At 37.7% G+C, this 12,839-nt stretch overlaps 1 protein-coding gene and 1 long non-coding RNA gene across 3 annotated transcripts in view; one reads left to right on the top strand and one right to left on the bottom strand.

The window, feature by feature from the left end:
• The window catches only part of LOC133840802 (uncharacterized), a 31,609-nt gene extending 18,846 nt beyond the window's left edge, over positions 1-12,763 (top strand). For both annotated transcript variants that reach the window (XM_062272875.1, XM_062272876.1), the window contains exons 4-5: positions 11,276-11,399; positions 12,375-12,763. In XM_062272875.1, coding sequence (XP_062128859.1) covers positions 11,276-11,399; positions 12,375-12,763 — 513 coding nt within the window. The remainder of the gene's footprint in view (positions 1-11,275; positions 11,400-12,374) is intronic.
• On the bottom strand, positions 2,311-3,443 carry LOC133843837 (uncharacterized). The gene is made up of 2 exons (XR_009894545.1): positions 2,623-3,443; positions 2,311-2,554 (listed from the first exon to the last, which is right to left on the bottom strand). It is a non-coding gene; the product is annotated as an uncharacterized LOC133843837 (long non-coding RNA).
• Positions 12,764-12,839: the final 76 nt, after the last annotated feature.

Raw genomic sequence — 12,839 nt, 5'->3', positions numbered from 1 at the left:
GTGTTTTTTCTCTTCTTTTTTTCTCAATGAAGCACGTTCTGTAATTTAATTCGCTTTTGTGCGCAGCCGCAGCGGCAACAGCAACAGCAACAAGCTGAGGCATCAGCAGCAAGCAGAAGCAGAAGCTTCAGCTGCGAGTGTTTAGAGCGAAGGGTCGCAACAACTCTCATCAGGTTTTTTGTGTTGTGTTGTGTTGTGAGTTTTGTTTTCGAGTGCCTTCAATTGTAAGCGGAAGTTGTGTATTAAGTGGACGCACAGAGAAAATAAAAAAAAAAACAAATAAAAATAATAATAAAATATAAGAGTGGTGGGGTTGCCATGCCGGGCTTTTCATTTCATTGTTTGTTACAGTCGCAGTCGCCGTCGCAGTCGCTGTCCAAACTGATTAGGCCAGAAAAGTCTGCAGCTGGAACATGGCATATCACTTAGAGAAAATAGACGTACAGCAATTACGGAGCATGTGCCGAGCATTTTCCGCATAGTAGATAGAAAACAGCTTCCGAGTTAAACCAGAAGCAACAACAGCAGCAACAGTTGCTCGTTGCTCCATCAATCCTCACACACAATGCTGATAAACACAAAAAACCATCCAGACCCAATTCCAATTGCAATTCCCATTTTGCAATTGCTAGACATAGAGAAAGAGAGAGGGGGAGAGGGAGCTGTAGAGGTAGAGGGAGTGAAAGAGAGGCTGCGGCAATAATTTTTCTGCTGGAAAAGTGCTTTGAACTGTGTGTGTTGAACACAACATGATCGGCATTTGTTAGCGATAATGAATTGAACATTTCTGAAAACATGTTTGTACATAATTTGTATGCAGGCACCACTCGACACTACGGGACTCTCGTTCCCTCTCTCTCTCTCCCTGTCTCTCTCTGTCTCCTTCTCTATGTTTGTGTTGGTCTAACTAAGAGCTAAGAGATACTCGATCTGTATCCTCTATAGTTGGCTGTTTGTATTGTGGCATGGCGGAGGGAGAGCGGAGGGAGAGAAAGAGTTGCAGAAAGAAATGCGCAAAGTGTAAAGTGCATATTTATGGCTTGCATAAAATAACTTGTAAAATGCATTCACAAGTGCGCACTCACATTCATATGAGTGGACACGTGTTGTGCATAAGTGAGTATTTATGTATGTGTCTCTCTTTCGCTGTCTCTCTCTCTCTCTTTCTCTGTGTGCGCGTGTGAATTGGCTATAAAGTCATGACAATCACATGTCGAATTACAGTTTCGAGAGGAAGTTGTCATTAAGGATATTGATATGGATGAATTGTGTACACTACTCCTATCTCTGAATAGACTCATAAACAACGAGTTCATTGCATACACGAGAGATGATGTCGGCCGATTAAGCGTGTCTATCTTAAGCTTCACAGACTTGAAAATCATTCATTTCATTTAACTCTTTACTCAATGCAAACAGAAATTAATTCAATTTACTCGAGATCGACAGTTTGGATATTTATTGACTACAACTATTAAATGCTTTAATATGGGAATTCCAAATGTTTGACATAACTGTGAATATTTCCAAAAACAAGTCTTGTTGTTTTACTGAAATTTATTGAGCAATTTTTCGAACATTAAAATTGACTGAAATATTTCAACAAAAATTGCAAATGTTTATTTTGAATTTATTTAGTAATGTTTGAGATAATTCGTTGTTTATTGCATTTATTTACCAAATTGCATATAAATTTTGGTATTTTGGTATATTTGATCTTCTACATTTGGAAATTTGCATTTTTTTGCAATTTTACTTTTACTACAAAAGAAATATATACATATTTTCTGGGCTTCAAAATATTTTCAACACATAAATTATTTGCAAAAGTCATAAGTAAATTTGCTTAAATATTTAATTTTATCTTCAATTTTTATTTTTTGTATACTTTAACTTTAATTTAATTAAAGAAAAATTCTAATAATTTCCTTTAAACCACCAAATATACGTCTTTTCCAATCTTAATTATTATATTTTTTAAATTTTTAAATTGTAATTTTATTTTCTTAAATACCAAAAAAAAAATTCAACACTACGGAAAAATACCAAAGTAATATCAGAATATATTTTTTAAACTTAAATAATATTTGCACATGTAAATTTCCTGTAAATGTAATATTTGCTAAACCTAAATAATATTTTCGAAAATATTTATTTTTCGCAAAAATGAAATTATACTTTATTAAATACCAAAATATATTTTATAAGTCTAATATTATAATAATCTTATCTTATAATATTTTCTATATTATCCGAATGCATTTATTCTTTCTTAAATAATATTTTCATCAATATAAAAACCAAGTTAAATATTTTTAAACATAATTTAAACATTATAGTAATGCAATTAGACTGTCTTAAATTAATTTCTCTATTATGACAATCGTTAATGCCACCTTAAGACGTCGTTAAACTCGATATGATATTTCATTGTTGTCTAATGATCTTCGTATGCATTTCAAATTCCATATCAATTACGCTGGATAAGACTCCACCCCGAAAAGAAAACGTCGCGACGCTTTTATAGCTGCTACCTACAGCAGCTGCTAATATGCTACAAAGTACAGTGTTAGAGCTAATGGTATAGCGTTTTTATAGTTATTGTATTCGAGAGATACTTACCACTTCATTATAAGATACTTAGTCATTGCAGTGCCAAGCTGCGTAGTAAAATGCCAGCGAGAAACGCAACTGCAATCCTAATTCCCTCGACGATTTCAGCCAGATTATGTTACAGCGAACACAGCGCGAATGATGTTTGGCTTTATAATAAGTACTGCAAAAATAAAAGAAAAAGAGAGAAAAAAGTGGCAAGTTGCAAAGTTGCAGCTGTGCAATAGAAATGAACATCGAGAACTGCATGCGATAGCCTTGAATTATTCAAGCGCGTGTGACTCGCTTAGTAATTAACCCAGCACAAAAGCCGCAGGCCGATGATGAGTCCGCGGTTTGAATCCAGTTGGAGATGGAGACGGAGGCAGACTCAGACTCAGTTGGAGCTGTGGTTGGGGCTTGAGGCGGCGACCACGTCAAGTGCCAGTGGCAGACACCGAAACTCAGACTGCGACTGAGACATGAAACAAAACACATGTGTGTGTGGAACAGAGTGTTCCTTTTTTTTGTGTTTGACTGACTGACTGACTGATAGACTGGCAAACTGACAGACGGACTGTTGTTGTTGTCTGTGCCGTTTGTTTTACTTTGTTTTTTATGTCATTATCGTCATTGTCTGGCTGCGTGCTGTCTCCTCGTCCGTCTGTCTGTCTGGCTGGCTGGAGAAGGTGAATGCTTCCTGCAATGCCAACAGGTAGACAAAGACACAAAAAAAAGGCAACTGTGAGAATTGCCTGAATCCGATGACGACGACGACGCCGCGCTGCAGTCGAAACAAAACCAAATAAAAATACTTAGTTATAAATTTGTGCATTCAACAAACGAAGCCGTCAAATCCATCCCATGAATGACATCGACTTGGAGCTGGCAAACTTTGCCCGGCCTGACAATTGTGTACTTTAGACACGCTCTAATAAATGGTTCAATAATAAATTACAAGTACTTCGTATTACAACTTATACACTCAGTTTGCCAACGGCTTCGGCTTTGGCTGCGACTGCGGCTTTGGCTTTATAGACAGCATTTTGTATTTGGCGTCACGTTATTTGTGCATTTGTCAAGTTCAAGCGTAACTTTTGTAACACTGCACAACAGCATTATATTTCGAGCCAAGACTTCGTTGGTACTCTGCACTCGTAAATAGGTTTGGCGCATAAACAGTTAGAGTTAAATACTTCCACTTGTTACCATTTCTGAAAACAGCTGGCAAGTTTATGATTTAAGAGGTAATCACCCAAAGAAGGTTAAGAAACTGCAGTCTGAAGACAAGTTACAATTTAAAATTAAATTTGTACTTAATGAAAATATTTGAACTTGAAAAAATCTACCACAAGAATTTAATTATAATTACAAATATCTTAAAAATGTGCTGGCGAAAGAAATTTATCAATTAAAAATTCAACAATAATTTAAAGCGATTAGTTTAATAAATCTACAAATTTTTTTAATATTGTTTCCCAAATGTTAACTTAATATATTTAGTTTTGAATAAAAACTGTAGAAACTACATAGTAGCTTCTTAATTTAAAAATATTGCATTGTATGATGAAATACATTGTATCAAATTTAAAGTCATTTTGCAAGTTTTTGAGTTCAAAGGTAACAATGTTAGTGCTTAGCAATTTCTTGTTAAGAGTTACAAATATATTCTTTGATTTTTTTGTTACATAATATACCGATGGGAGTTTATTATAGGTTCGGTTATGTTAGGATATGTTAGGTTATGTTAGGTTATGTTAGGTTAGATTAAACCCGCGGCCCCTAGAGGGCATAGCATAGGCCAATAGAGGTCCGAAGTTATACCTTCAAAAGTTAAAAACTTTTTATATTATTTCTTTTCGTTGTACTGCAACATATGACTTGAATTTTCAATAATCAATAAGTTTTGGAAATAGGGTTTATAAATTGTTAACTAAATATTAAGTGATTTATAACATATTATTATAATATTCAAGAAAGACTTTATTTGTTATTTTGTTAGCTTCTTTCTTAGTAACATTATATTAAAACAAATCTAGAAGTTGTTCTTTAGTTTCATTAAATATTTATATTTATATTATTTTCTTGTTGCATTTGCTGTGTTGCACAGTGTTTGGCTGCAGCTGAGCTATGTAGACGACACCGACACCTTGCCTGGGGCGGATTGTGAGTAGGATGTCAGATCGCGGCACCTTCGTGATTTGTGGCTTAAGGGCACATATGGGAGCGAGACTAGACATAACTCGCTGTGGCGAAGGAACCGCAGTCATCGCCACCGCCACCGCAGTGGTTGAGCTTATGAGCACACGGTGGTCTCAACTTCTGGTCAATTGTATGAATATCCATGGCCAAGTCCAAAGTCCCGCTGTCTTGATGTCTTGCTGTCCGTGTCTTTGTCCATTTGTCTGCGTGGCTTTTGGCCGCCGGATTAGCATTGAAATTGACTTCGTGCTGTGCTCATTAAAATTTTACGTGCATAAAGTTTATTTCGATTTGCCTGGCGTTCTCTCTCCCAGTTGTTATTGTTGTTGTTGTCCCAGCGGTTGTCGCTGTTTTGTTGTCGTTGCAGTTGTCGCTAGCCACGTCCTTATCCTCAACCTCAACCTCAAAGTCATAGCCCAAGTCGTCATCGACATCGACATCGTCATAGTCTCTTGGGTTGTTTCTCAATAAAAACGCCAAAAAGCAAACAATTACATTTCGTGGTTGCGGCTTACAGCATATTCCAAGAATCTAAGAAATGAGACTGAGAATGAGAATGAGAAAATTCAGCTCAGCTGCTACTCGTTTCTACTTTACTGTTGTTGTTGTTTTTTCTCATTTTTCGCTATATTGAATTCTTTTACTTCCTTATTGGCAGCGAAAAGCGAAAAGCAAAAGCAACTCAAGCGAAGCTACTTACTTAGAAACCCTTTCGGATTTCAACGGAGTTTGTGCTCAGTTATTGGCGTTTTTTAATGCGTTTTTCGCCGGTTCAATGCATTAACAAGTTTACAGCCGTTTTGGAATTGATGTGGCTAACAACTTTTTCAATTATCCCCAGCGAGCGACAGAACAAAGTAGAGAGAGACTCGAGTTTCTAACTGAAATTGAGACTGTGGACTGGAACTCGAACTCGACTCAGATCATCTCACGTTGTCCTCAGGTTATTGTTGTTGCTCTTGTTGTTGTTGTTGTTGTTGTTGTTGTTGTATAAGTTGTATGTCTTCTGTTATTATGCCATGAGGCTATAAAAACTCGTTTTCGAAGTTCATGATCAGCTGTGAACTGAAAGTGGTTGATGATAGTAGCAGGAGAAGAAGAATCTCAGTTGTGAAGTTAAAGTAAAGTTTTGTGTACCGGTTTTTGCTGTTATGCTGTTATGTTACTCCACCGCCAATTGCACTCGTAATTGAGCCCCGCATCTGAGCTGCGATCGTTTGCGATCTTTGTCTCTCAATCTCAATCTCAATCTTAAAGTCCATCTTCGTTTTGGCATTACGTGCGCTGATGCAACTTGCTGCTTTTGCAAAAAGAGAAACAGTTTTGCTTAGCTTTGAAGTTCGCCTTGTGACAGCATATTTCTGCTGCTGATATTCTGTTGCACTATAATATTTCAACAAGGCAATCGACAGGCAACTTCCTGCTTATGCCAAAACCTAAATCATGTCGCTTTGAAGAAGACGCTGCGAGAACTGCGAAAACAAAAACAACAACAGCAGCAGCAGCAGCTGAATTTGGCATGCCACCAAGGGGCATGGGGCATGGGGCATGCATTGCATTCCGGCCATGCAGCAAGCATGACAGCCTAGACCTGATCTATTTTGGTCACGCTGCAACTGTGCCCCGCCTGCTACTCTTTTACTCCAGCCAGCTAGCGACATGCAAAATAAACATAAATATATTACACACATTCGAGGAATACAGCTGCCGATGCCTTCCTTGGCTGCCTCCTCCAGCCACCGCAAAATATAAAAACAAACAATTTGTAGGTGTGGTGACTGCGGCTTGACTGTGAACACTGCCACAGCCAGTGGAGCTGTTGCTGCCGGTGGTGGTGCCATTCTCTTGATGGCCGTTCTGGTAGATGAAGCGGAAATGTGACGTTGATGGCAATAAATTCACTCGCTTTGTTTGTGTGCAAAAATAATGAACAACAAAAAAGTTCAAAGATTCGCTACAGATTGCGACGCGCAGATGCTTCTCGATTCACATTCCTCGCAACACATCTTAGAATGGAATTCCTTACATGCAACTCAATCATTGCTCACCCAAAGCAAAGAGAAAGTTCTTCCCAAAAAAACAAAAAATATGCTAAATAGTTCAAATCAAATATATAATTAGAAGTAATCAAGCAGCGGGTTACTGATCCATCTTTAAATGTTGCTTAACACACACTGTGATTTATTACTATTTTATTTTAATTTCTCAGCTGGACTGACCTCTGAAATAGTTAATAATTGTTATTTATGCAGAAGATTGTCAATGACTAAAATAGTTGATAGTTTTAATTATTCATAAGATTGTCAACGTTCTCTATGCATTCGAAATATTTAAAGATTTGTTAAACTTTTTAAGACTCCCACAGTGAATCTCGTTTTCTACGAAAATCATTTTTCTCTGTATTTATTTTAGTATAATCTCTGCATTTCCCACAGATTGCCAAGATATTCTTATGCTATTATTTTCACAATATTATGTGATATAGTTTTCAGAAAACGTTGTACTCTGGAATATATTTTAGCAGCTGATGAAACTGAAAAGTTTATTTTCTTTTATTACAGTTAACAGCATTTAATTAAAGTGTATTCAGGCATCTTCTAACCCAAAGAGTTAGTTAAATATAATGAAATAAATTCCTTATGTATATTTAACATTTCGTCTACTTTTCTAAATGTTAATAATATTCTAAAATTAATTTAACACACTCTAAATCCAAATACTATTTTTAATCCCTTTACAATCCCTTCTACTACAAATAAGTTCCCCAATGCAACCAGCTCTATAACTAAGTTAACAGTAGCTGCCTGCTACTAATGCCAATTAATTTAATTTAGCCATTGTTTTGCGCTATTCTTAGCTCAATTTAAAGCTTTCCCACCTTCACGTTATTCACGTTTAGTATTCACGGAATCCATAATAACAAAGTGCTTGAATGAGTTTCACACCGCATTAGTCATGCGGCTCTTGAGAGACTGTTAGACGAGGGAACAGCCAAAAGAAACATCAACAACATCAAATTGATTCGCGCAAAAAAAATAACGGCCTTCTGTCTGTCGCCTTTTGTATCGTTTTCTCATGCCGCTTAGGCGGCTTAAGCGGCGTATGCGTAATTAAAACATGCGCTGGCGGCGCTTTTGACCAGGTGTGGCCCTTTTTTTTACGAAAATCCATTGTACCTTTGCGCCAACATATTAATTATTTGCTGTGTAGCTTGAAAAAAATTTCAATAGACCAAAAGTCGAAAATAAAATCTAAAAACAAATTATTGGGCGTCGGCGCAGCAACAACAGCAAAAATTTTGCCGGCCAACAAGTTGTCTCGGCTTTTTTTATTTGCCAGTTTTTGTATTTCTATAATTTATTAAGAAAACACGCCAAATGCATATGTAGAAATGAGTTTCCCCTTCGCTCTCTCCACTTCTCTCTCTCTCTCTCTCTCTTTTTCTGTTTTGGTGCAACGCCTTTATGCGCCTTTTGCATGCGTAATTTCTGTGTGGCGCTGACTTGGTGGTCTTTCGGTCTGCCCGGTCTCTCGTCATCGTCGATGTTGTCGTTGTCGTCCCTGTCCCAATCCGGGTGCGACGGCACCCCCATTGAATAATTGCCACAGGCTGGGCGCCACACGTTGCCAGCGAACAACGCCAACGTTGGAGATGGAGATGGAAATGGGACTGAGAGTGGGAATGGGAATGGAAGCGGGAATTCGGATACAAAATTTGAGTATTTTGCAGTGCAATATGCATAAAGATAAATATGCATATATGTATATATATATCTAGATCTGCATACGAGTGGAGAGTATATGCTAATGACACAGCATGTCGGCTTGATTACTCACAAAACTGTGCTGAAAGATCCCGCATACCCTGTAAAGTCAGCTTCTGAGGTATTTGCATCAAATATCAAATTTAAATTTAAATTAATTGCAAATACAGTTAGCTTTTGCTGTTATTTTTTGAGGTGTTTCGGAAGTAAAGTAATTTGATTCGCAAGGTTAAAGCAAACATTAACGAAACGTAGTTAACCTTGTGCAGATAACTGAAATATTACTCAAACAAGAAAGTAAGCTACGGTAAAGTGTCCTCGACTGTGGAATACCCGCAGCATATTTTCTATAAAAGCAAAACAGTGCTTTATTATTCTTAAAATATACTACATTAATATACTAAAATACTAAAAAATAACAATGGTTATATTTGATATATCGATATACTATTGCGTGTAAAATATACCTAAGAATGTAGAATATACCAGATTGTCAACTAAGGCAAGTTATATATTGTAAACCAAAGCAACTAAGACCAGACTGTTGACTGTGATCAAGAATATATGTCTATAATTTCTAGGGCTGAAGATGTCGTCTTCTTTCTTCCACATGCATTTGCTGGAGGCACAAAGTTATAATACCCTTTTACCCTAAGAGTAGCGGGTATAAAAAAGCAATCAAAGCTGATACATAAATCACAAAGTATTTCCTTTTTTTGTTATGCAGGGTATAACAAAGTCGGCTGTCACTTTGATATCCTTTTGCACTTTTATGTTTTGTTTTTTGTGTGGCAACTCAACTGTAATTTAGTTTTCAACATCAAAGGCGTGGGAATGACGCAAAAAATGGCACAAATGCTGCGTAATCCCAATGATATATTGCGTCTCTTAGTGATCTGAATTTCAGCAAAAGGAAAAAAAGGATTCACAGCAAATCCACCGACAAAATCTCTCTCAGAATAAATCTAAGGTAGCCGACAATGGAACTGAAATTTGTCGCCGTTGCAAATTGAAAACAACACAACGCGCAAAAAATGGTTCGAAAAAGAATGCCAAACGACTGACTTGACTTTGAAAGCCAAAAAAGGGGGAAAAATTGTAACAAAAATTTAAAAATGAAAAAAAAAACTTAAGAACAGCGGTTTAAAGCTGAGTTTTTTTTTGGGTTGGAGGCGACGTCGTCAACGACGTTGACAATGACAAGCGGCGTCCGAGCGACGCGATCATTTGGGTCAATGACGACGAAATCGAAGCGACGCCGATGTCGATGTCGATGGCGATGTCGATGTCAATGATTTAGAACCTAACGATAAAGAGCGGGGCAAGCAAACGAACAACAGCGAGAACAGAGCGAATTGTGGCGGTCAATCAAGCAGAAAATGTTGTACGAGAATCATCATTTTAGCATGTGGCGACAGCGAATGATACTCCCCTCCCTCTCTTCCTCTCTTTCCTCTCTCGTATGTTGAAAGGAAGTTGTTGCTGTGTGTGGCATGGAACGGCGATGATCATTTTGTTCAACCGATTGTAAACGATGCGTTGCGATCGCTGCTCTGCGGCTTTGATCAAATGACAAAATTGATCATTTTCTGTTTGAATGGATTTTGGTTGCAGACTCCCTCGCTTCCCCCTTCCTCTTGTCCCTCCTTCTCCTTCTCCCTCAACAATTGATTTATGCCGTGGCTCAGTCGCTTGTCTCTGCTGTGTGGGGTCTTTGTGGCATGTGCAACAACAACAACAACAACTTGAAACCTTTACCTATAAAAATATCAGAGCTTTTGTGTCGAGCCAAAAGGTGCTATAAATCAAGCCAAATGTGAGCGCACCTTCTTTTTTTGGTTTTGTGTGTGCTTTTGTTTTTTTTTTTAGTTTTTTGTTGAGTGAACGTTTCTGACCATTTTCCAAATTAACAACAATGCGAAAAATACAAAACTAAAAATAAAAAACACATTTTCGCGTCACAACAATTAATAGTTGCGAGCGAGTCCAGGATCAGCGACGACCCGAAACCAGTCTATAAGGTCTCTGCAGGTCTCTCTCACTCAATCTCCTCAGTCTGTCTTGTGGCAAGTTGCTGTACGTTTCAGTGTTTTTGTTTTTTGAGTTGCAAGTTCGATTTCACATTCCCGTAGGGGTGAAATCTTTTGCGTTTTTTGAATTTTCGCGTCGCGTTTTGTTTTCAGTTTTGGGTGAGCTGAAAACGCTGTGGGTAATAACCAAAAATTAGCAAAAATTGCTAAAGTTTGACTTGCATGATTTATCTATAATTTTGCATCGCTAGTCGCGCGGCAAGTCACTCTACGTTTGGGGGCAGCTAGCTATCCAGCTAGCCAACCAAATGCTGCTGCCACACTCGCCATCTGATAGGCCCACAGTCAAACACACACACACACACACACATTAGTAGATAGGCAGAGGGAGAGGGAGAGAGACCTGACTTCATCTGACAGCCTGGGCCATTTTTAATGCGCTTTTCAGTCTAAGCGATTTTCGGTTTTCGGTTTCCTTTTTGCAGCTTAACACTTGCGGGTGTTGTTGTCTACATAATTTCACTCCAGCTTTAACTTAGAGATGCAGAGAAGGAGAGGAACGGGAGAGTAGGAAAGAGGGAGAGAGACTTCAAGTTTGCCTGTGCAACATGTAATCGTCGTAATAATAAAAATTTGCAAATGATTTCGTTACTCAATCTGCAAATCTGTTTTCGGCTATCGTTACAGTCCTGGTTATGGCATCCCGGCTGGCCGCTGGCCACATCCAATGGAGCGCTGGTGCTGCAGTTGAGTGACTCTGAGATCGCGCACGCACTCCAACCAGCCGAACTCTATCTGTGTGTCAAACTGGGTAAGTGGGTCGAACCAACTTAAGCGATATCCTTTTCATTTTATTACTTTACTATTTGCAATAACAATTCTTACACTTACAAATTGAGAACAAAATTAGAGTCGCTTACAGATTTCTTTTCTTATTTATTTTGGTTTATTAAAAGCAAATAAAAAAACAAATTTTTATATTAAAGTACTTAACATTTTATTTAAATTTGAAGTTTAAAAATATATTTAAATTAAAAATAATATATTATATCAATTAGAAATTTAATTTAACAGTTCGAAATTCAATTAAAAATCAAAAAAAAAATATTGTACCCAATTCTAGAATACTCTTTTGAAGAGTTCTTTAATAATTGCTATTATTCTTATTTTCTCATTTGCGAGAAAATTCTGGAAGATATTAGAAATACTTACGAATAAAACGACTGTGTTGTGTGGAGAACAGAATAAGACTGACTATTTTGAAAATATTAATAAATATAAAATAAAATCAATCAATTTGGAGACTTCTTACCATATTCAGAATTGTACATAATAATAAAATTTGAAGCACTTGCATATATTAAACAAAATATTTAAATAACTTACATAAAAGGTACAACATTTGCGTGTCAAAGCTAACAAAATTAGTTTCAGGAAGTTTACTCTTTGTAAATATCAAATCAGAATAATCACTTTACAGTTTAACTAAGACGTTTTTAAGTATGGTAAATGTATTCCAGTAAATAAAGCAACAATTTTAATTAGCCGCCTCACATGTTAGCTTTCTTTAGTATTTACTGAAATGCGAAGCTAACGTTTTCACTCCGTCAATCTGCTCAGCTCTCAGCTGCTCAGCTTAGTGTTCCATATAGTTAGGCATCTCTTGATCTACAACTATGTATGTAGAAGCAGACTGCGAGGCAGCGAGTAGAGCAGAGCAAAATGTTGCTAACTAGTGCACATGATTGTTAATCTAAAACTGATAATTTGTGTGTTTCAATTTCAGAATCTGACGCAGAGGCCACACCGCAGCTTTATGTCGTTTGGCGCTCGTCACAGCAGCAGCAGCAGCAGCAAGAGAGGAGCGGAAGAAGTACGAGTTGTAGTGAGTTGCAGACTCACTGCATCGATATAGATTACAATAATCCACGGCAAGAGCCATTAAGCGTGCTACAGCTAGAAATGTCGATGGCAGCAATGGCAACAACAACAACAACAACAACAGCGGGGCAGGGGCAAGTTAACGATGCTGCCATCGAGCTGCCGCAGTTGTTGCAGAATCTGCTGGTGAGCGTTGAGCGTAGCATCGAGCGCGTGTCGCTAAACGAGCTGCAGATGCCACTAGCCCTCGGCGAGGATCAGCTCGATGAAGCCAACAACAACAATAACTTTTGAATAACAACAACACAAACAACTCGAACACAAACAACAACACGAACAACATTGGGTCGCCAAAGTGCGCGTTGCGGCG

This window comes from Drosophila sulfurigaster, chromosome 3 (assembly GCF_023558435.1).
Source record: "Drosophila sulfurigaster albostrigata strain 15112-1811.04 chromosome 3, ASM2355843v2, whole genome shotgun sequence".
In the NCBI taxonomy this organism is placed as follows: Eukaryota; Metazoa; Arthropoda; class Insecta; order Diptera; family Drosophilidae; genus Drosophila; species Drosophila sulfurigaster.
Note: the sequence above shows the minus strand (reverse complement) of the source record. Positions and strands in the feature narration are given on the sequence as shown.